Here is a 25,574-nt window from a genome sequence, read left to right as displayed (position 1 = left end):
AATATAAACTGAAAAGAAAATGAAAGCAGTCAAAGTGAAACTTTTGAATTTTAGATTGAAAATTAAAGTTTAAAACTTGTTCCTTTCAACAATTTTGTATCTTTAATGCTTTAAATTAAAGAATAAATTAATTAACTGAAAAATGTTTAAAATTATACCATTTTAGGCAATTTTAAATCCTAATTCCAGCTCAGAATTGGTTAAAATGTAAAATTCCCTGTTCAAATCCAGAATTTTAATTCTTTAAGAAAATTCTTCATTTCCACTCAGAAATAAAATTCTTTTTAAAAATCCCTGTTCAAATCAACAATTTCAATTCTCATCCAAAATTCTCCATTTCAGCTAAGAATTATATTTTTTTGTAAAATCCCCTGTTCTAATTTATAATTTAAATTTCGTTCGATAATACCCCGTTTCAACTCAGAATTGGTTAAAATTTGGAAATTCCCTGCTTGAACTCCAAATTAGAATTCATAGGAAAAACTTTCATAATTTTGCTCCTTTTCAAAAATGTCCAGTTCTATAAATTTGTAAAGAATTAAAAGTTCCCTTTTCAAATTAAAAGTTAAATTATTTTTATTTCAAATAGTTTAAAAATCCGTATACTGCTTCGAAATTTTATTTCAAAATCTTGAAACATCTACATGCTGTTTAACATTTTTTTCAAATTAATTAATTTTTTAATTCTGCCAAATTTAAGAAATTTTCTTAAAATCTTCCACATTCATTTTTGAAAACTTTGTAGATCATTATAAGTCTTTTTAAATGTTCTCTTAAAATTATTTCATTAAAATAAAACATTATTTTCAGTTTTCCTAGGAAATGTTTTTTATTATTCTGAAACCTGTCAAAATTCTTTAAAAACGTCTACACTTTTTGTTCGTGATCTGTTAAAACTTATATTTTGTTTAAAATTAGACCGTGGACTAGCTAAACCAAAAATTTGATACGAATAGTCGGATTTTATCGGTATACGCAGACGATTCGTTTGAATTATTTGAAATCATGTAAAAATTTTAATTAATGTTTAATTTTTTCAAATCTTCTAAATATCTCTTCAACTTACTCGAATTTTTTCTAAGAATAATAGGTGTTCCATTGTTATTTATACATAAAAATTCAAGAATTTAACTTACAAGTTAAATTTGGTCAAATAAAACCATCAACATTCTAACGATCAAAGTTTAGTTTTTTCGTTTAGTTTTAAATATTTAATTCATAATTACTAAATTCAAATCAACAGTCAGATATTTTTAAATAGTAAATAACTGTTTTTTTCCTCAATAGAAAATTTTCAGATTGCATGGTTTAAAAATGGAATAGTTTAGACTGAAATTCTATTTGGTATTTAAGAAAAAATGTAATTAGAAACATTATTTTGAAGTTATTTAAAAATTAAAAATAGTTGATAAGGTTTTAATAGGGCATCTACATCTAATTTTTAACGTTAAAATCTGGACATTCTAAAGTTGTGAACTGATTCCGAATAGTTTTTCACAATCTTTCATTATTAAATTTTTAAATCTTAAGAGCACAATTAAATTTTAAAATTCTTAGTTTGAAATATACACCTAAAAATTAAAAATCTAAAATGGAACATTATTAAAGTGAAATATTTTCGAATGGCGCACTCTAACCTGAATGATATAATTGAGAAAGGTCAGAATAAAACTAATTATTTTTAAAATGGTTAAAATAAAGTTAGAAGAATTTTTTTAATTTTCTAAAATTCCCGATCAAAAAATAAATTCACGTTCATTTCCCTATTTTTCCCGGTCAATTTCAGTGACTTTTATAACATGGCGTCGAGTACTCGATGCTGGGAATGCGTCGCGTGCCAGCTACGCATCCGCGAATGTAGAACTGGTTTCGATTTTTCCACCCGACGGTTGTAAAGAAGGGTTGGCTGCAATTACACCAGTCTCACCCCCTCACTTGATTTTGACAAACCTTTTTAAGATGCGTTGTGCGATTAAAGCAGCGAGCTTTCCCTGTCTCGTGGCTCGATTGTTCAGCTCCCTTGTGACCATGACCCACATTTACGACCCACATCTATAGGAGGGTACGTTCCCTTATTCCTGGCCGGGTAAAGGTCACACCGTGGAGTAAATTTGACCTACATTACTCCAGTGACAATGTCACGCACTTGATTCAATTCTGCGAACCTTCATTTCCTGATAATCGACTTTAATTATCTCTGATTATCTCCGAGGAAATGGTCTTTTCATCTCAATATCTGAATTTTTAATTTTTTAAATTTTCAACGATATAACTGATTCCTCAACCAAAAGAGATCACCTCACACCAAACATTTGCATTTTCAAAAACAAGAAAATAAAAAATTTTTACCTAGGATTATTTTTATTTTAGAAAGAAAAAAAAGCAACAGAATTGTTGAATTTTTAAATGAAAAAGATGATTCTTCTACAACACACCTGCATTTTTAACCCGACAATACGAATTTTCAATGTAAAAGTCAATTTCCAACGAAATAATTGAATCCTCAACCAAAACATATTAATTTAAAACAAATAGATGCATTTACAAACAAAAATTGAAATTTTTTACCTACAATGATTTTTTAGTCAAGAATGAAAAAAATGCAACCAAATTGTTGAATTTTCAAAGGAAATTGTTGAATTTCCCAATGGAAAAGATGAATTGTCTGTAACATACCTACATTTTTAACCCGCAAATACGAATATTCAACAAGAGAGTCAATTTCCAACGAAATCATTTAATCATCAACCAAAACAGATTAATTTTAACAAAATAGTTGCATCTTCAACAAAAATTTAAATTTGTTACCTAGAAATATTTCGGGGTCAAAAGAAAAAAATTCAACCAAATATCTAGAATTTTCAAATCAAAAAGTTGAGCTTACAACCAACAAAATTAAAAAAAAAGAAATTGTTGAATTTTATGGCCAAAAAGACGATTTTTTACGAAGCAGTTGAATTTTTAAACCGAAAATACAAATTTTCAACAAATATCAATTTTCAACAAAATTATTGAATCCTCAAGCAAAACAGATATATTTTAACCAAATAGTTGCATTTTCAACAAAAATTGAAATTTTTACCTAGAAAGATTTTTCATTCGAGAAAGCAAAAAAATGTAACCAAAATATGGAATTTACAGACCAAAAAGATGAATTTTTCATAGAACAGTTAAATTTTAAACTCTGAAAAGGAGTTTTTAATATTTTTTTTTAATTCGAGTGATTGCCACCGATTTAAAGAATTTAAAAGCAATTAATTAACGTTCAATGGATTAAAAGAATTCTTTTGAATTTCAAACAATTTCGCAGGAATTCCAAAGATTTCACGGGATTTTTAGTGAACTTTGGAAAATAAATCAAATAAAATGAAATTTCAAAAGATTTTTAGATATTTCAAAAAATTTCACAGAGAATCAAGGATTGTATTAAATCTTCATGGATTTAAAAGGATTTCATAGATTTCTAGGGATTGACACGGTTTTTTTTATAGAACTATACTGAATAAGTTTAATGTTGAGTATTTGCAATGGCTTTCAAATGATTTATGCTTTTTAAAGTGGATTTTAATGTTTTCCAAAGATTTCAAGGGATTTTTCATTTCAATTTCTAGGGATTTCAAGGGATATAAAAAATTCCAAGGGATTTCAAAGAATTTTGTTGGATTTTTAAAAATGTCAAGGAATTTCAAGAGAACTCTGGAAAATAAATTAAATTACATTGAATTTAAAGGGATTCTCAACGATTTCACTAGATCTAAAGGATTTTTTTCAATTTTGAATTATTTCAAGGGATTTCAAATACTTCTAATGATTTAAACTTTTTTTCTAGAGAACTTTAAAGAATAAGTTTATTTCAGATTTTGTTTAATCATTTTTAAATGATTGATACTTTTTTAAATGGATTTTCAGATTTACAAAGACTTCAAGGAATTTCTAGAATTTTTGTAGGGACTTTTAGATATACACAAAATTTGAAGGGATTTCAAAGAATTGTGTAGGATTTTAAAAAATTTCTAGGGATTTCGAAAAACCTCTGGAAAATAAATGAGATTCAACTTAATTTTAAGGAATTCTTCACGATTGCACTAGATTTAGGGGATTTGATTAAATCTCTAAGGATTTCAGAGGATTTTAACATTTCTATGGCTGTTAACGTTTTTCATAAAAAACTTTAATGCATAAGTTTATTTCAAATCATATTCCCGCGACTTAAAATGATTTAAACTTTAGGAATTAAACAATATTTAATTTTAAAACAGTTCTGTGGATTTCAAAAATTACAAGAAGGGAAGATTAAGATTTATAGTATCTTAAATTCATTTTAAATACTAACTAATTAATAAAAAATTTTAAAATCAAAAAAATTTAAATTAATTTCAAAATAAATATTAATAAACTTAAATTTTAAGTTTTTTAAGTAATTTTTAAAAACATCTATCTAAGCTGTCGGCTATTTTCTGATAATTCTTTACTTTAACAATATCCGTCGTTTTCTACTCCCTAAGGGTTCAATAAATGAAATGAAGGTTAAAGTGTGATTGGACTGGAAAAGACCCCTATAAAAAGAAATGTTGATGAGCTTCCCACTCTCTAACCAACCTGTCTGTAAACGACATAAAATAATCCTCATATAAAATCCTATATGATACTGTAAAAAAAAATTAAGATATAAAATCGTATTTTAAAATTTAGAATCTCTAAATACTAGATATTATTCAAATTTACACTTCTAGAAATGGAATAAGATTTTCTAAAATATTTTATATAATAAATTTAATGTTATGAACGAAAAGTTTTAATTGCGAAAATAATTAGCTTTATTAAAATTATAAACGACAGTATGCTAATTAAAAGAATTCTTTTATAAAGGGAGGAAGAGTTAATTAAGTTCTGATGCCGTTCTCAGCTCAAGTGGAACTAAATTCTCGGCCTTCAAACGTTGCTGCTTCTCTAAATAAAACTAATTTGCAAAAAGTTTAATTTTATCATTCATATCAGATAGTTAGATACTGATTCGAATATTATTCGAAATTTCCTGACATCCCCTAAAATTTCTCAGACAAATTTTTCCTGACAGTTCTAAAATTTTCTTTTAAGTATAAAAAAACCTTACACCAAGAAGATCAATCATTTTTATGAAAAATTTTTCTAAATTTATTTTAATAACTATTAGTGGCAACAATCATACCAAATTTTATAATGGGACATCCACAAAATACGTTAGACATGCATAAAATAAATTATTTTTTAACAAAATAGTTGAGTTTTCAAGGCAGAACAATAAACTTTTAATCACAAATGGAAGAATTAAATTTTCAGTTAAAATATTTTTAACCCAGGACTAAAGAATTTTCGACAAAATTGTTCAATCTTCAACCAAAGTGATAAATCTTCGATACAAAAAATGATTTATCAACGAAAATTATAATGTTGATGTTTTCAGAAAAATATTCTAATTTTAAATAAAAAATAGTTGAATTAAACAAACAGATTGAAGTTTTCAATAAATCAATTAAATCCTCAACGAAAACAGACCAATTTCCCAACCAAAACGAATAATTTTTAACAAAAGTGTTGAATTCTTTAACCAAGGTAGATTTATCAGTCAATAATTTTAAAAAATCTCATCCAAAATTTCGAATTTTCAAGCCGAAAAGACAAATTTCCTAGAAAGTTGCTGAGTTTACAACACAAAAATATAATTTTCCTACCAAAATAATTCAATTTTTTACTTAAAAATACGAGTTTCCATAAAAAATAAATAAATGTTCAACTAAATCTGATAAATTTTCAAGCAAAAATGGAAATGTTACATTCTCAATTAAACTGTTATTTTTTAACTAAAAAACAACTATTTTTTACCGAAATAGTTCAATTTTCAACCAATTATGAATTTTTAACTAAAATTATGAATCTTTAACTAGTAAAAATGAATTTCTATCTGAATAGTTTAATATTCAAACCAGAAGTTAAATTTTCTACATGAATTTCCGACCAAAAATAGAATTGATAAAATATTATAAATATTCATTTTAACAACAAAAAAACGAGTTTTATATAAGATAAATTAATTTTCATAAAAAACAAATAGATTTACAACTTGAAATAGAATAGTTACATTTTCAGTGAAAAATTGATTTTTAACAAATTAAAATAAAGAATCAACGAAATAGTTAAATTTTCACCCGAATAGATGAATTTTCAACCAAGAAAAATAATTTCTGTCAAAAAATATACATTTTTACAAAAAATGGAATCGTTTAAATTTTAAGTTCAAAAAATTTATTCAGAATTTTCTTTCGTATAGTTTTCAACCAAAGAAATGAAAGTGTGAACCAATAAGATAAATTAGTCACCAAAAATTGTAATACTTTACCACAAAAATAAATGGATAAAAAAATTAATTTTCAACAAAATACAATAGTTTAATTTTTTAACAATAAAGAGTTTAATTTCCAACAAAATAGTTCAATCCTTAACCAAGTCAGAGACATTTTCAACTTAAAAAGATGAATCTTTACCAAAAAGAATGACTTTAACAAAATTGATGAATTTCATTTTAAAAAGACGAATTTTTTTAGACGACAGATGAATTTTCAGCAAAAAGATTCATTTTTAACTAAGAAAGATGAATTTTTATCCAAACGGTATGAATGTTCAACCATAAAAGATTAATTCTTAGTCCGAAACAACGAAACAAAAACACATTAGTTTTTAATCCCACAGTTGTTATTTTTAACCCAAAAAGGTCCAATTTCTACCGAAACAGATGAATTTCAACCCAAAAGGGCGAATTTTTAACCTAAAAGAATCACTTTTTAACAAAATTGATGAATGTTCAGATAAAACGAGGAATTTTTTAGGATACAGTTGAATTTTTAACAAAAAACAATTCAACAAAATAATAGAATTTTTAACCTGCGGAGCTGATTTTCTTACCAACAGATGATTTTTATAAAAGCTGTTGAAGCGTTAAACAAAGCAGAATAGTTTTTAACCAAACACTTGTGACTTTTTACCCTAAAAAATGCAAGTTCTATTAAAATCAATGTACTTTTAACAAAACAAAAAAAAAACAATTTTTAACAAAAAAAAAGAATATTTTTTTAATAAAATTGTTGGATTTGCAACAAAATTTTCATATGAACTTCAGCTTCAGGTTATGGAAAAATTTCCCGTCTGTATTAGGTTTTCCCGAACATTCCGTGACTATCGAAACCCTGCTAAAAGTAATTTTATAGAAAAACAATTTTCTTATTACAATATTTTTACCCTACTAAAAAAAGTGGTCGACTTTCTACTTTGCAGAAGCGATTATTTGATCGATGCAAACAGGCAATGCACAACAAATTGCCTTTCTCAGTGCTATCGATCGTCTGCTGTCGATTTTCCTAACTAAATTACTCTGAAAAGTCCACAAGTGACGCCCACGCGTAAAACTAGGAATAAAGTCAGTTTAGTGCACCCGCAATATTCTAATAAAAAATCATCATTCTTGGTAATTAAATATCAAATAAAGGGTGGCCGTTTTAATTACATAAAATAATTTTCTATCATTTCCCAGTTTTTCCCGGCTCGGAAGCATTTTTCACAGTCCATGAAATTAAAAAATCCGAACAGTAAAGCTAAAAAAATTTTCATTTAAAGTAATAAAAACTGAGCTGCAAGTCATTTTAAGCAATTTTTAACTGAAAGTATTAAAAATTGAACGATTACATTTTTGTTTCAAACTGAACACTTAGTAAATTAAAAAAATAATTATTTTCATTTTAAATAGTTAAAGAATCCCTAAAAAGCTTCACAATTTTATTTAAATCTTCCAGATTCGTTTTTGACAATTTTGGAAATGTTTTAAGATATTCTTTTAAAATTATTTTTTCAAAACAAAAAGTAAATATTAATTTTCCTACGAATTTTAAGACAATGTTTTTTATTCTTTTAAAGACTTTCATAATTCTTAAAAAGGTCCTAAATTTTTGGTTCGAAATCTGCAAAAATCTATATTTTGTTTTAAATTAGGCTGTTGATATTTGCACCAAAACTTCGCTACGAATAGCAGGATTGTGTCGTTATACGTAGACACTTCGTTTAAATTATTTATAATCATTTCAATTTTTTAAGAAATTTTGGATCTTTTCAGCCCTTCTAAATATCTCTTCAACTTACTCAAATTGTTGCTAGGAATTATAGGTGGTTAATATTTATTATACATCAAAATTCAACAATTTTACTTGTAAATTCAATTTTTTTGACTAAAGCAATTAAAATTGTAAAGTTCACAGCTTAGTTTTTTGTTTAGTTTTGAATATTTTATTGACGATCACTGATTTAACACGAACAATCAAATATTCTTTCTGAATTAAAAAATTTCCAATTTTCAATTTTAGAATAAAACAATATTTTAAATTTAATAAAAGCCTTAAATAGTTTAATTATAAAATCAATCATTATTCACTTGTTAATCCTTGATGCATAGTATAATTTTAAAAATCATTATAATTTGTATTCATATTTGATTAACTACAGAGGTTTTTTATTAAAAATTGTCGACTTCAAACGCTACTAATTTTTTTTATTTTTAGGTCTCTAAAACTGCATTTTAAACTTTTTTAAATTAAAAATGTACACTTAAAAATTAAAATCCACAATGGAAAATTTGTAAGTGAAAGAGTTTTGATCTACCCATTGTAGAGGGAATGATATCATAATTGAAAAATATAAAAATTGGACTGATTATTTAAAAAACTGTTTAAATCAAACTTGGACAGATTTTTTTCAACACATTTGTAAAATTCCCGGGCAAGAAATAAATCCCCGGTCTTTTCCCGGTTTCCCAACCCAGCGGACACCCTATAATAATATAAGTAATAATTTTTCTTTCATAACAACTTACTAATTCTCTGACTCTGAAATGGAAGGTCCTTATTCAAGGAATAAAATGAATGTATTAATCCCGAGGGCACTAAATTTACAAACCTAACGATAAATGTGAAGTGCAAATAAAAATAAATCATGGTAAAGACTGATTTGCTGTTCATGGGATTTAATATTGCCCGTGGCTACGTGTAACGAAATTTCGGTACAAATAGCTGGATTTTTTCAATACGTTTAAACATTCGCTTTAATGTTTTTTAAAAAATAAAAAAATAAATTCCCTTACCAAAATGTTAAATAAATTTGGTTCACATTCACAGGCTTCACAGCCTAAAATGCTATCAAAAAAGGAGAAACAGGGTGATCTGCTAATTAAAATGGAGGTAAATTATTTAAAATGAATTTATTTTTTACTCACAAATAGATATCGAAAAATCAACCAAATTTTCATTAATTATTATATGAAAAACAACATATTTGGTTAACCCAATCAAATTGTTCGGTTATTTCAACTAAATATTTTGTTGGGTATCAACCAAGTTTTCATGCATATCCAAGAACACAGTTTTTTTGGTTTAAGAAAAATTTTTTCGGAATGTACAAACCATGTTGAATTTAATACAAAAAAAAACTAACATCCTAAGATTTCAGGTAAAAATATATTGCATTTTCCATACAAAAATTATTTTCTACCAAAAAAATAAATTTTTAACAACGAAAAAATCATTTTTAGCCAAACAATAGCATTAAAAATAAAATGGTTTAACTTCCACGCAAAGGAGACCAATTTTAAACAAAATAGTTCAACTTTTAACCATAAAAGTTCAAATTTCAATCTAAAAAGGAGATTTTTTTACGACAGTAGAATTTGAAACCAAGAAAGGTGAATTTTCAAGAATAAAAGATGAATTTTCTGTCCGAAGGACGGATTTTTAACAAAACAGTTGCATTTTCAAGTAAAAAGAGAACTCTAAGAAAATAATTAAACTTCCAATATAATAGTTCAATTTCTATCCAAATAACTGAATGAATAACGTACAAAGATACATTTTTATTCGAAAATTAATTAATTCAATTTTTAGTTAAAAAAATACTTTTTAACAAACAAAAAAAAACGAATTTGCAACCAAATGAATTCAACAAAAAAAGACGGACTTTCACACAATAGTTAAGTTTTCAAGTTAAAAATTCGAATGTTTTAGAAATAAGTTGACTTCTGATTCATAAAAAATTAATTTTCGACATGAAAGTTAAATGAATGTAAACTTTTAAATTAAAAAATTCGAATTTTCATTCCAAAAATATGAATTTTCATCAAAACAGTTGATTTACAAACAAATAATTAAATTCTTTACTAAAATAAGGATTTTAATTTGAAATCAAAGGTATATTATTTTTCAACTAAATAGGTGCAGTTTTTACCAAAAGAAGGAATTTTTAAACAGTAATATTAATTTTCAACCAAAAAATATAATTTCCTAACAAAAAAGTTTAAAACAAGTAGTTGATTTTTCAAAAAAAAAAAAAAAAAAAAACGAATCCTCAACTGAACCATTATGAATGATTACTCAACCTAATAGTTGAATTTTCATCCTAAACGATACATTTTTTATCAAATAGTAGTTGAATTTTTAAATAAAAATGAATTATCTTACACCAGTTAAAGTTTAAACCCGAAAATATGATTTTTCAAAGAAAAGTTCAGTTTCTACCAAATAGTTGCATTTTTAAAACAATTTTTAATTTTATACAAAATAGTTACATTTTAAAATAAATAGTTGAATTGTCGAACAGATTAGTTAAATTTTCTATTAAGCTTGTTTAATTTTCAACCAAAATGTGAATTTTCAATAAAAAAATTTAATGTTTAAACAAATATTTTACTTTTATACTAACTTGTTAAATTTTCAAGAAAAAAAAAACTAATTTTCCACAAGAAAGTTTAATACTTAACCCGACAATATAAGTTGTCAAACAAAAGTTAATTTACAAACAAATAATTGAACTTTCAACTAAAATTATGAATATTTAACCAAAAAGTGACTAAGTACTCGCGCACTGCGGCCCTTCCGAAGCGAGAGTCGCAACCATCTATTGCCCTGTCCAGAGAAACTCTCCCGTAATTGTGAAAAATAGTTTATTCAAATCCTTGTGAATCTTAGGTAAATATTAAAAGGCAGACAAGTCAAATACGACATTATGACCATTTCGTTTTTAATTTGGTTACAATCTGTCAAAAATTAAAGAAAAGAAAACAAAAGATTAACTTTTTTAGATAACGTCACGTAACGTAACATAACGAAACCGAAGTTTCGGACGCGTCCATGTTTTTAGTACAGTTGCTCAACTTTCTATTGAACAGTTGAATTTTCGACCCAAAAGATGACTTTTTAAGAAAAAAGTCGCATTGTTAACAAAATATTATATTGAACACTTTCGAACCAAAAATAAATAACTATTAATCAAAAATTATTATATTATTAGTTTCTATTACACTCCAGGTCCCACAGAAGCCGGTCCGGTTTTCTAATTCCTAGAACTGCTGGCCGACGCAGTTTCTCAGACAACAGCGCGAGAGACGGTTGTGACTCTAATTTTGGAAGGACCGCAGAGCGCGAGTACTCAGTCAAGTGCATTGCGCAATATTATGCATTCCAATTGGAAACGGTTCAGACGGCCCTGATTGTTTACGTCTATAAGGTACCGATTTATCAACAAGGCCAGTACGTGGAAAACCCGAAAAATGTTGTGTGGGAGTGTAATTCAATACGCACTTAAGAGGAAACAGGGAATAGGGCAAACGAGTGAGAAGTCTGCTTTCAAGTGTAATTAGTTCATTGGCCCCGTACTTAAAATGAAATTAGAAATATAAATCGTAATTTTCTAAATAAATTTTTTCTTGAAGATTAAACTCACAAGAAAGATTTTTCGACATAAAATTCTGTTTAAAAAAGTTTGTTTTTGCCTTTTAGAAGCAAAGCCAGAAACTATGGTTCGATGTATCCTTTACGCCTCCGCCGACAAAATCCCTTCATATATCTATTTATAAACGAGCCTGAGTCGAAGAACAAGCGAATTGAGCCTCTCAAGTTGCAGATCGCATTTGCTGAACAGCACATTGCACTTAGATCTGCACACATGGACAGTGTCCAAAGCGTCTTAAATGTTCAAAATGAGGAAACAAATAATTTCAAACAAATTTAGCATGCGTTAAAATAATTCCATTCTTTCTGAGTGCTTCCAATTTTGAATTGAAATGCTTCAAAATTAACATTTTTGTAATGTTTAAAATTTAAGAACCAAATGAGTGCATCCTCGATATTAATTAAAATTTAATTATTTACCATTTTAATCATAAATAGAAAACAAATACGCGTTTTTTATCTCAGGCAATCTTTAAATTAAAATACCAAATTAATATTAATACAACATTTTTCTTCGATAATACCAATTTCGGATGGAAAATAATAACAAAATTTGAAGTTTTTCAAAATTCTATGTTTAATTATTTGAAAACAAATGATTTTTGTTGGACATAATTGTTTTCCGATGAAAAATGATAACATACCCTATTATTGTTTAACTGCTGTAAATATTTTTTTAAATCTAATCATTTTTATTGGCAATTACAATTTTAGGTGAAAAACACTAAACATAACGTAACACAAATTTTATTTTAAACCTGATTTTTGTTGTTTAAAAACATAATATATCAGAGTTAGGATTTTTTTTAATCTCATCAACTACCCTACAGTTGAAATATCAAAAGTAAAATTTTAAACTGTTTAATATTAAAGAAAATTCAATTTCGAACAGTTGAATTAAGAACATTTAAAAATTCAATTTGCAAACTTACTTCAATTTTTAACTGTTAAAATTTCAATTTTTTGAGACAAAATACTAATAGAACCCAAAATTGTTCAAAGATTCGAAATTTTCCAATTATAATGATTTATATTTAAAAAATACAAACTTTTGATGTAAAACGCCAACATAACTTAAAATTGTTTAAAAAATCCAGCATCTTCTTTGAAATTAATGCAAATTTACATATAATTTGAAATTTTGGAGAAAAAGACTTGAGCTTGTAAATTTTATTATTATTTTAAATAAAAATCATTGGATTTAATTCCAATGATCTTTGTTTTAAAATACCAATTTCAAAATTTCGATTCCAATAAAAACAGAATTGGAAATGTATTCGAAATATAAATTGAGACTGGCCGGATAATAACATTTTTTAAATTTCCTAATCTTTCCCTGACCTATTTTTTCTCAAACCTTGTAACATGTTCAACGAAGAATGTTTTATGAACGGAATAAAATAATGTGAAATTTAAATTTGAAAATTTATTATTTATTTATTTATTTCAACCAAAAAATATTATTTTTATACCATATAAGATCAATTTAGAATTTTTAAACACATAGTTGAAATTTCGACCTACAAAGATGAATTTACAACCAAGAAAAAATTTGACTTTCATTTAAGAGAGAAAAAATGTCAACCAAGTTGTGGAATTTTGAAACCAAAAAGACGATTTCTCTACAAAACAGTTGAATTAAAAACAATATAAAAAATATAACTTAATAGATGAATGTCCAATTAAAAATAATCATTTTTAATAAAACAATTAACTTATCAACAAACTAGTTGAACTTTCAACCAAATAATTGAATTTTCAAACTACAAAGATAAATTTTCAACCAAATGGTCGAATTTTTAATAAAAAAGATTAAGTTTCAACCAAGAACAGTTTCGGTGAATAAATTAATTTTGAATAAAAAAAAAAATAAAAAAAAAGAGTAGTTTAATTTTCAAACAAAGAGAAGAACCTTCAATCAAAAAATCAAGTTTAAAAAAAAGTTCAACTATTACCCAAGTAGTTGAATATTCAGTTAAAAAAGATCGATTTTCAACAAAATAGTTCAATTTTGAACAAAAAATGTAATATTTTATATTTTAACCGAAAAAGATTGGAATTTAAGTCAAAAACATTTTAATTAAACCAAAAAAGATTAATTTTCAACCAAACAGTTGCATTCATATAAAAAAGAAGAGTTATATGTTTCTACTAAAACATATGAATCTTTAACCAAAAAAATGAATTCTCAACCAAAACAGATGAATTTTCCACCAAACAGTTGTATTTTAAACAAGAGATACGAATTTTCAAACAAATTTGCAATTAAGAAAGATTTTTCTGTCAACAAAGAAAAAAATGTTAACCAAATAGTGACATTTTTGACACAAAAATGAAAATTGTCTACAAAACATTTAAATTTTCAAAAAAAAATTTGTTTGTTAATAAAAAAAGTTAAGTTTGAAACAAAATAATTAAAGTTCAACCCGAAAGAGATGAATCTTGAATGAAAAATATAATAGTAGACTTTAAATTTTTTTTAAATTAACTTTCTAGTAAAAAAGACGAATTTTCCATTCCACCGATTAAAGCGCAGGAGGATCTTAAAAAGCGGAAATAGGGTAACTTTTTTTAAAAAAAGGTGACAATAATGCCAAAATTAAATATTTATCTTTACATGCAGAAAAAAAGAAACAATATTTTCATAAGAAATGTTATCTATTTCTTTCTACTATTAATACTTTAAACTTATATAGTTATATCTGTCTCACGTTTTTTTTATTTTGTACTTTATTTATTTATAAATAAATGATTGAAATATTTCAGTATTATACAAATAGAGATACAAATCCATTTTATTATTGTAGCTATATTTGAGGTAACAAAAAATTTAATTTTAATTATGAAAATAATGAATAAGACTATATTTTCATTCAAAAAGGTTATATAAATTATAATGAATGATTCTTTAGGTTAAAAAAAAAAATAAACTTTCACTACACGCGGTAGAATATTATAATTTGGAATATAATTTTGTTCACCTGATTCAAATATTATATTTACAAATATCGTATATTAAAGGGAAAGGGGTAAAGGGGGAAGTATTTCATCAATGGGGGATAGAAGGAATTTAAAAAAAGATTGATTCTTGAATTTAAGATTTAGAATAATTTCTGTTCAGATAAATACGATTAAAAGGCGTTACTCGTGAAACTTGAGTGAAAAAAAGGGGGCTTTACGATCACCGCGATCGCTTTCATTCATCAAAGTAATTGAGACTCATACATAAAAGATCGAAGTGGTACTGTACAGACTCGATATAAATAGTCAGCTGCACCTCTTGTATCGGAAAAAGAGAAAGGCGACATAATTAACCCAAAAGCGAAAAAAATTCTTTTGCGAAACCTCGTTTTACCTAGAATATGGCAACAATTACTTATCTTTTAAACTAGAAAACAAACTTTTTTTCTCTTAACCAATTTCGTAAAATAAAATATGAAATTAATTTTAACAATAAATTTGTGTATTTTATGATGTCTATTATCTAAAATAATAAAAAATAAAAGTGAGGACAATATTTTTGATAATTGATGATAATTGATATTAATGAATAAAATACTAACACAACTAATTTGTATTACAAAATTGTGAATCTTCCTTGAAATCAATTTTTTTAATGAAAAATACAAATTTCCGACGAAATACACTAACATAATTCAAAATTATAATAATTTTTGTTTGAAAATACCAAATATCTATTTAAATGCCAACTCAACCTAAAATTGTAAAAAAAATTATTGACCTTCTTGGAAATCTGATGTATTTTAAAACAAAAATGTAATTTCCGATGAATGAACTAATACATTCCGAAATGGTAAAAGTTGGCAATTTTTATTATTTTAAACAAAAATAATTGGAATTCAATCCAATGACTTTTGCTTAAAAATGAAAATCTCATGCCCAACACATGAAAATAACCTCATTTTTTTGCAAGCAGTCAATATTCTTTAAAAACTAATAATTTTTTATTGAAAATACCAATAATTTCCGACGAAAAACATAAACATAACAGAAATTTTGTTAGAAATGTACATTTTCTTCTCAATCTGATGAGTTTTGTTTCAAATAACCGATTTTCTGTGAAGAATATAATATAACCTGAAAATGTCCAAAAATGGCAAATACCAATTTGTTGTGTAAAACGCCACATAGCCTAAAATTGTTAGAATTTTAGAATTTGTGAATCTTCTGTTCAATATTTTTTTCTTTATCAAAAATATCAGTTTCCGATGAAAAACAGTATAAAAATTTAAAATGGTTAAGATTCTAAATCTTGTTCATTTTATAAGATTTTTGTTTTAAAATATTAATTTTTAGTACGAAACGTTAACGTAACTTAACATTGTAAAAAATTGTGAATCTGCTTTTAAATCCTGATTTTTTATATTGAAAATACAAAATTTCCGACGAAAAACACTAACATAATTTAAAATTGTTGGAAGATTCTAAATCTTGTTCAATTTATGCTAAATTTTTTCCTAAAACACTAACTTTCAGTGCAAAATGTTAATGTAACCTAAATTTGTTACAATTTGTTAATCTTCTCGGAAACACAATTTTTTTTATTAGAAATACGAATTTCCAATGAAAAACACTAAGATCATCCAAAATTTTTAAAATTATCAATTTTGTTCACATTATAGTGATTTTTTATTTCAAAAACCAATTTCCAGGGTAAAATATTAACGTAACATATAACTGTTACAAAATTATGAACCTTTAAAATACAATGAATTTTATTTCAAAATCTCTGATTTTATTAAAAATGAAAAACATAATTTGTTGACAAATTTTTAATCTTTGAAAATTAATAATTTCCGGTGAAAAATATTCATTTCCGGTGTAAACTGCTAATAGAACCTACAATTTAACCGTGCAATATTATTTAAAAGCAGAAAACAATTTTATCGGGAATAGTCGAGATATTTCTGTCACATTCAGACTTAATTTATGAGAGAGGAATTACGATTTGTATGAACTTGAAACTTATCTCTGAACGAGAAGTGATTAATTTAATAATTTATACATGAGAAAATCCAGTTTAATAAAAAATCATTATAAAAGTCATTTTCATATTTTGAACCGTCTTTGTTTCACATTTTATAAATAAGAAACATTCAGTTCTAATATTTAAATAATTTAAAAATAACATCAGAGTTCTCGACTTCGCGGAGCAAATTAAAATTATTCAAAAATTAACACATTACAGAGTGTTTAAAAATAAAACGGTTAAAATTGTACACTTCAAAAGTAGAAGACATCAACATTTTATGATTTTTATTTTGAAGTTTTCAATCTGAAATGATTTCAGTACTCAAAATTATACATTGAAAACTTGAAATAATGAAGAATTAAGAATTTTTTAAATTCAACAGATTCAAAATGATAAAACAGCAACACAAGAAAATTCTGCAACCCTCTGGACCAATACGGTTTTGGGGTCGCTGAATCCGAATCCGGGGTCTGTTTGACCACATCAGATCAGGATCAAGGTTAATTGTAGGTCAAATAGATCAAACCATTAGATCAGTGATAACCTCTATTTTCAGATGTTGTTAGGGTCGCTGGATCCAAATAATGTATCAGTTTGTCCCCATGAGGCCAGGATCAAGGTCAAGTGAAGGTCAAAATGAAAAAAACCATTAAATCGACGTGAACTACTATTTTAAGACGTTTTTGGAGTCTCTAAATCCGAATCCGGTGTCATTTTTACCTAATGAGCCCAGGATGAAAGTCATCCCACGGTAAAAATTGATAAAAACATGGAATTAAAAAAAAACCTCCACTCTTAGAAGTTTTTGGCTTCGCTGAATTCGAATTCAGGGTAAGTTCGACCTTATAAGTTCGATTCCATGGTTTTCTCAATTTTGACCTTGGGATAACCTTCATCCACACATTATGGGATAAAAATTACCCCAGATTCGGTTTTAGCGACCCTAAAAATGTCTTGAAGTAGTGGTTCACACCGCTTCAATAGTTTTCTTGATTTAGACCTTCAATTCACCTTGAACGGGACCTTATGGGGTCAAACTAACCCCTGGTTCGGATTCAGCGATCACAAAAACGTATTGGCGTGATGGTTTAGCTCGGGTCACAGAAACTTCTGTTTTGTGGGGCTGTGTAATTGATACTATTTATTGGTTTCAAATAGACCCGCTCTTTTCAGCACATGCGCAGTTGAAAAATTGCGCGTCTCGATAAAAAGCCAGAGCAGCCAATAAACGTCACTTGACAGAAATAACCTGCAGTTCACGGTAGAGGTGAGGACCCATCCATCCTTCAAATTATCGAACGTTTACGTTTTAAGGCCATTCAAAAAGGCGAGCTTGCACTTTCTTAAAAATGGTGGATTTTAATGTAATTGCGAGTCTTTAAATTTTAAATCTGCAGAATTTTTTAGGTTTGAGTTTCCAAATTGGTATGGTTACTATTAGTGTCTAAGATTTACCTTGCTGAATTCGGAATTTAAAGGATGTAAACCAAGCTTTAAGAATGTATTGAAAGGAAAACAACTAAGAAAACTTGGCAAGATTCTCTCTTTATTTAATAATAATAATAATAATAATAATAATAATAATAATCTCACCAAGTTTTCATAATTGTTTTCCTTTCAATAGATTCTTAAAATTTCTGTGACTTTGAAAATTAAATCAGTTTTAAGTTCGACTTTATTTTTAATTACTTCACAAGTTTTTATTTTAAAACTTATGTGAATTGCACTGACAACTTTTTATTTGATAAAGTTTTTTCTAGAGTAGACGTTTTTAATGAGATCACGATTTTTTCGGATAAAATTAGTTCGTAATTTTCTTAGTCAATAAAAATGCAGAGGGGAATAATTGGTTAGAAGGTCGGATCCTATTAAACTAATAGGGAATTATATAAGAGCCCCCTTCATAGTTAGATTTATGAAATAAGACCACTGTAGGAGGATCACAAAATATTTCATTAGCAGAGGATAAAACTCCACCTTCGGCTAAATAAAGTAGAAAGAAAGTTTTAATTCTCCATCAAGTTTGTTTCGATTGCCTCAAACTTTGGTCCAATTGTGACCTATATTTGTAAAATCAAGCAAAAGTTTCTGTGGGTACTTACGGTCATCACAGTCCCTATGCTCCTTAAAAAAAGTGAAAGGGTCATTTTTTCCAAAATAGATAATATTTAATAGATAAATAAATAAAAATAAATACTTTGAACTGTATTATTTTTTAAACTAATGCAGATATTTAAAGTTTTGTTCTTTATTCTAATATTTTTTATATTAATATTTTTTTTCCAAAACACTGAAATTCACGTTTTTTTATAAAAACGGCTGCTTTTCTATCTCGCTTATGTGCCAACTTTTGTACTCCTTTTATATTGTCGTGCAAAATAAAACGAGTTTATGATGTCATTTTATGGTTGATAAAATATTTTTGTAAAAAACATAAAATAAAAAAACAATTTAAGGCAAATTGAGTGTAAGTTAAAAATGTATTTGGATTAATATCGAAAATAGAGTTTCAGGGAAGACATTTAAGCAACAATTTTTTTAAGATCGAATGAAATTTTATCATTTAATTAGTACTTAGTTCTAAAATCCTACAGTATAAATTTAGAGTATTTAAACTATAAAAATGCTGGTATTTTTGAAAGAATTATTTTTTATCATTTTTAGAAAAATCACCACTATTTTGTAAATTTTAAAGTATTTTAAAAGAATTTTCCATCGGATTAAAAAACACATAGAATAGGAATAAAAAATTACTTTTTGAATATCGATAATTGAAGTCTGTTTTATAGGGCCCCAAAAGACCCGTAGGTGATAAGTTAGGTTTTGCGAGACTTTAAAGCTAATTATGATTTTTTTGCAGGTTTTTAAATGCCAATTGTTTCTTATAAACAAAGGATAAGTTTCTATTGATAATTACGTATTAGTATAGATAGATCAAACCAAAATTTTATTATTTACAGTAATTTTCTCTTTAAATAGAGTTTGAAAGTCTCTGGTTTTCCGAATTTTCCAACTTTTGGGTTAGAGCGAGGTAATAATCAATTAAATTGAACAGAAATAATTTTTTTGAACAATTTATTATTATTCTTTATAACAAAATTCTCTTAGCATATTTGCTAGAATGTTGTCCTTTTTCTCAATATGTCAACTTTTTTGTCCGCATTGTAATGAGAGTGAGGTAATAATTAATTAATTTACACAAACATAACTGTTTTAATAAATTTGTAATGCTTATAACTATATTCTATAAGTGTATAGTAAAACTGGATAGTTGCGGTTTATTCTGATATTTTTGAAACTTTTTGTCCACTTTTTGTTAAGAGAGTAAATAATTAATCAAATTTAACAAACATAAACAATTTATGATTTAAAAAATTTATTTTTAGGTAAACAATTTATTCTTGCTCTTCTCTTAGACGTAGAGACTTAGAGCAAGGGTAGAGAGTTGCGAGTTTTTCTGAAATGTTAAGCTTTTCTTTGACTTTTTAGCGAGGAGAAAATAATAAGTACAGTGAAACTCTTCAATAGCCCCCCCTTCTATAGCCCATCCGAGAATTAAAGTCGCGCCACATGTAGGTGTCACAGGAGCTGCGCGGCGTGCGCGTGATATGCGTCTGTCACTCAGGCGAGCACTCCAGCATTAACAAACAAAAGCGGAGCAGGCTATAATGAGTTAGTTCCAACCTACCGCCAGCCCCAAAATTGGCGCTATAGAAGAGTTTCACTGTATTAATATTCATTTAAACAAAACGGTTCTCAGTAAATACTTCGAGAAAAATTTGCATTACATCCATATACAAAATTTGAAGAATATTTCAAATATCTGTTTTATTTCAAAAAAATATATTCACACAAAAGAAAGGGGTTATTTAAAAAAGTATTCTCTCGCATGTTTACTAATTATTTTTCCATAACAAACAAGTCAAAGGAAAATAAGATATCTTAAGAAAAAATGTTATAAAAAAAATCAGCATAGATCTATAATAATTTTCCTATAATGAATTTCTTATAATTTTTTTCGTGATTGTCAAAAAAATCATTATAAAAAGTCGGTATAGAAAATTAGAATGTTAAAATATTGAAAGAGTTGATGCAAAAAATAGAGTAAATACATTTTTTTAAAGGAATATGTTTAAAAGATTTAAATGGTGAACAAAGAATTAAAAACATTTTTACGGATTTCAAGGAATTTCGAAAAAATTAAAGGATTTAAAAGGGGTCTTTTCAGGGAACTTTAATGAATAAATTTAATTTAAATTATATGCAAGATATTTTAATGGACTTAAAAATATTTTAAAATGTATCAAGGGAATTCAGGAGATTCTAAAAGGTTTTCATATGGATATTATTTAAATTTTAAAAGATTTTAAGGACATCAAGAGAATTCGCGAATTTTTACCGTGTAAAGTTTTTTGAGCGGAATAGCTATTTTTGTGTACTTTCATGTAAGATTATGAATGGTCTACAATCAATCATTCGTAGTTTTTCTACGTTTTACATTAATTGATTCAATATTATTGTCTTATTTATTCTATTTATTTATTTATGTTGATTATCCTGTCATTTGTTTCCATGATTTTCTATAACGGATTTCCTATAATCAATGAAATCGTTTGATAGTTATAAAGAATAATGAATCGTTTAAACAATTATGTTTTTTAATTTGCATTAATTATTACCTGGCTAAGAGAGAAGTGGAAAAAGTTAAAATGTTCAGAAAAAACTGCAAATATTTAGCATTAATATATATGAAAATAGTTATAAGCAACAATAATTTGTGTAAACAATCATTTATGCTAAATTTGTTTAATTATTACCTCACTCAACGTGAAAAGTACACTAATAGTTAAAAAAATTCAGAAAAAAACCGAAACTATCTAGCATTTGCTATAGAAAAAATGGCTATGAATAAGTCTTAATTTGTTTAAACAATTACATATGCTAAATTTAATTGTTTATTACCTAGCTATAACTGATCGGTTGAAAATAAGTTGAAAAAATCGGAAAAACTGCAGTTTTCTAAACCTAAACTAAGAGAAAAATGCTAAAAACAATAATAAATTGCTTCAACAATTTATAGAAACATCTAATTATCATTCACACCAAAAGCTCGCAAAAACCAATTTTTCACATATGGGTTTTGTATGGGACCCTATAAAACAGACTTGTGGGTGTTACATTTAAAAAATAATTTTTTATTCGTATTCGGATTCAAACAAATTTTACAAAAAAAAATATGGATGAAAATTTGAAGAAGAAAAAATCCAATAAAATAAGCTAAATTATTCGACAATTAACTTGCCAGATAAGTTGATCATGGAAAGGAAATGAACAAACGTGGGTGGCTATCTTCATAAAATGATAAACATACCTGATTGGCTTTGTTGAACTGTTTCTTTAGCCCTGAGAACGCCATAGTGCCGTCTGATCTTTTATTCTTGTGTATAAAGTTGCAGGTGGGTTAAATCTGCAATAAAATAATAAAAATAATAATTATAATTAATTATAACATGATGCAAAATTGCATTTGATTATGCAGGCTATCATTCCCAAAATGCTAAATAAAGAGGGGAAATAGGGTGATTTCTCACGAAAATAGGGGCACAAAAGGAGGATACACCAGAACCTCGATTTGGTAAACCCCGGTTTTGTAATTACTAAAATTGCTAGTTCTCGCAGTTTCTCAGAGGGCAGGGCGAAGGACGGTTGCGACTCTCGCCTCGGCAAGGTCGCAGTGCGCGAGTACTCAGTCGATTATATTGCGCTATATTATCAAAAACAGTTGAATTCCACCAAAAGAGAATAATTCTCAAAGGAAAATTCACTTTTAACCGTAAAATAAAAAATAAAATTTTACCAGAAACTGTAAACTTTCAAACCAAAAGACGAAATTTCAATAAAAGATTAAAATTTTCAACCGAGAGCATTTTTTCAGTCAAAGGAGAAACAAATTATAATTAAATTATTCAATTATCAAGATAAGAAGGTGAATTTTCTACAAAATAAATAATATTTAACCCCAGAAAATAAATTTGAACCCCAAAATTTAATTTTCTCCCATAAAGTTAAATTTCTAAATAGTTTAATTTTTAACCACACAGTTGAATTTTTAAACAAAATAAACGGATTTTTAACAAAAAAAGTTACATTTTCAACAACAAAAACTGGATTTTCTGCATAAAACTTGAATTTCCAATCAGTCCATATGAATTTTCAACCAAAAATGATCGATTTTAAACCTAAAACTGAATAGTTAAACTCTCAGATAAAATAATTAATTTAAGAAAAAATTTCAACATAAAAGAAACGGGTTTTCTAACCCAATATTTACATTTTCAAACAGAGACGAACTTTGTACTAAAAATGATGACTCTTTAACAGAACCAAAAATAGTTTTTAACAAAGTCGTTCAACTTTCAATTAACTTTTCGAATTTACAATCAAAGACAGCGAAACTCAATAAAAAAAGATGAATTCTTAACGGAAATTATAACAGTTCATATTTCCACAAAATATATATATTTTTTTTTTTAATAAAAACGATTGAATTCAACCAAAAAAGACCAATTTTGAACAAAATTGTCGAATTCTCAAATAAAACAGGTTAATTTTTAATGAAACAATTGCATTTTTAAACAACAGAAAAAGATTTCTACCACAACAGATGCATTTGCAACAAAAGAATTGAATTTTCAACCGAGGAAGATTTCTCAGGCAAGGCAGAAAAAAATGTTACCAAATTTTTTAATTTTCTACAAAATATTTGAATTTTTAATAAGAAGATATAAACTATTAACACAACAGTTCAATTTTAAACCAAAGAGATAAATCTTCAACTAATAAAATAAATTATTAACAAATCAGTTCAATCAAGTAGTTGAATTTTCAACTAAAACCGATCAATTTTCAATCAAAAACGGAATAGTCAAATTTCCATTTATAAAAATTAATTTTCAAACAAAAAAAAAGAAAATTTGAACAAAAGAAAGAAACGAATTTTCAACAAAATAGTTACATTTTCAACCAGTTATCAACTTCCTACTAAAATGATGAATCTTCAACAACAAACTTAATTTTTGACAAAGTAGGTCACTTTTCTAATTTAAAATATTTGAATTAAATTTAAACAGATCAATTATCAACGGGAAATGTAAAATTTGATACTCCAGCAGAAAAGATTCAAATATTAAATAAAAAAACAGTTTAATTCAATCAACAAACGCCTGAAACAAAGACCTTGGCTATTAATGGACTCAAGTGGGGATCCTTACATAACGGCTTCGTGAGTTCGCTTGGGGTGATTGCTAGAGAGATTGATCAGCAACCTGGGTCGGAGCAGTGTTGCGGAACGAACGTGTTATTTACATAAATAGCACGAGAATTCTGGATCAATCTGAAAAATCTCTATCCCATCCACACACTACTCCTTTCCCCTGCCGAGTGAGTCACGCCTACCCCGAAAGGGAAATGGCTTAATGGTGTAATAATAATAACAAAGACTTCAACAAAATAGGATAATTCTCAACCAAAACAGATGAAGTCTAGGAAGATAAAAATGGCAACCAAATTGTTGAATTTTCAACTAAAGAAGATCAATTTTTAACAAAAAATGAAATACATAGTTAAACTTTCATTTTGAAAAATTAATTTGTATCTAGACAGGTGACTCTTCCACCAACCAAATGAATTTTTAAGAAAGTAGTTCAATTAAGTAGTTGAATTTTTTACCACAGAAACTGAATAAAACTATTCATGAAAAATTTTATAGTTTAATTTTCAAAAAAAAAATATATATAATTCTCAACCAAATAGAATTTGTAACCAAAAGAAATAGTTTCTGGACCAAAAATATAATAGTAGATTTTTCAATTAAAGAAGCGTAAGCTTTGAATCAAAAAAAGTTATATTTTCTTATTGGGTTCTATTTATTCTGTTTGCATTTGAATGAAGAAAAAAGAACGAGAAATAGGGGAAGTTCTTTTTTAACTGGGGAAAAGGAGAAATTAAAAAAGGAGAAAACAGAAGAATATGGGAAATAGTGTAAGTTTCGTAATGACTGCATTAATAATTATAGAAATTAACCATTGATGAAATTTGGAAAACTCATTTAAACTTTCATATACTTCCTCACAATTTACGAGACAATAAAAGAGGTGATAACAGACCTGACAAAGTAATGAGTGCTAAAATTGTTTTGACCCCATAAACACGCAACATTCCACAACACTCCTAATTGTTCTAAAAAACTTTTTGCCTCAAGATTTGCACACAATTTGTATGGGAGACGAAAATAAAAGACAATTTTCTAAATTAAAGACTGAACGAAAGGAAAATCGATTTTCTGCTTCCATTTAAATATTGACAATTGCACAATCCTTCGCAACAAGAGCCAATGTCTCACGTCTTTCTCTCATCACAAAATCACCAGCGAAGCAGGGAAATCAGTACTTCCTCTAAATTACAGATTCCTCTCTACTCCACCATTAAAGTTCGATTTTTCCATTTATTATTCCACTCCGAGTAGTATCGGTATTCAAACTTTAAGATTTTATGGATCACGTACCCCAATAAAAGAATTTCCATTACTAGTCGTCGCATTTGAATCGTAAAAAACGGAATAAAAAAGCAGGGTTTAGAACTTGAGGGTTCTGATAATGCTGAATCATTCTCTCATTAAAACAGACACCTTGTCTTCTTATCCGACTCCTAGGACGACATCAGAGTAAGGAAATAAATTTAAAAAAATAAGGAGCCATCCACAAATTACGTGATTGGGGGGGGGG

The 25,574-nt window shown here is 26.8% G+C and overlaps 1 protein-coding gene across 7 annotated transcripts in view; it reads right to left on the bottom strand.

The window, feature by feature from the left end:
* LOC117181631 (endophilin-A) overlaps positions 1–25,574 on the bottom strand; it is a 144,724-nt gene that overhangs the window by 61,296 nt on the left and 57,854 nt on the right. For all 7 annotated transcript variants that reach the window (XM_033374510.1, XM_033374514.1, XM_033374511.1 and 4 more), the window contains exon 2: positions 22,163–22,258. In XM_033374510.1, coding sequence (XP_033230401.1) covers positions 22,163–22,207 — 45 coding nt within the window. In that variant the 5' untranslated portion in view covers positions 22,208–22,258. The remainder of the gene's footprint in view (positions 1–22,162; positions 22,259–25,574) is intronic.

The sequence above is a fragment of the Belonocnema kinseyi genome, chromosome 10 (genome assembly GCF_010883055.1).
Source record: "Belonocnema kinseyi isolate 2016_QV_RU_SX_M_011 chromosome 10, B_treatae_v1, whole genome shotgun sequence".
Lineage (NCBI taxonomy): Eukaryota > Metazoa > Arthropoda > Insecta > Hymenoptera > Cynipidae > Belonocnema > Belonocnema kinseyi.
Note: the sequence above shows the minus strand (reverse complement) of the source record. Positions and strands in the feature narration are given on the sequence as shown.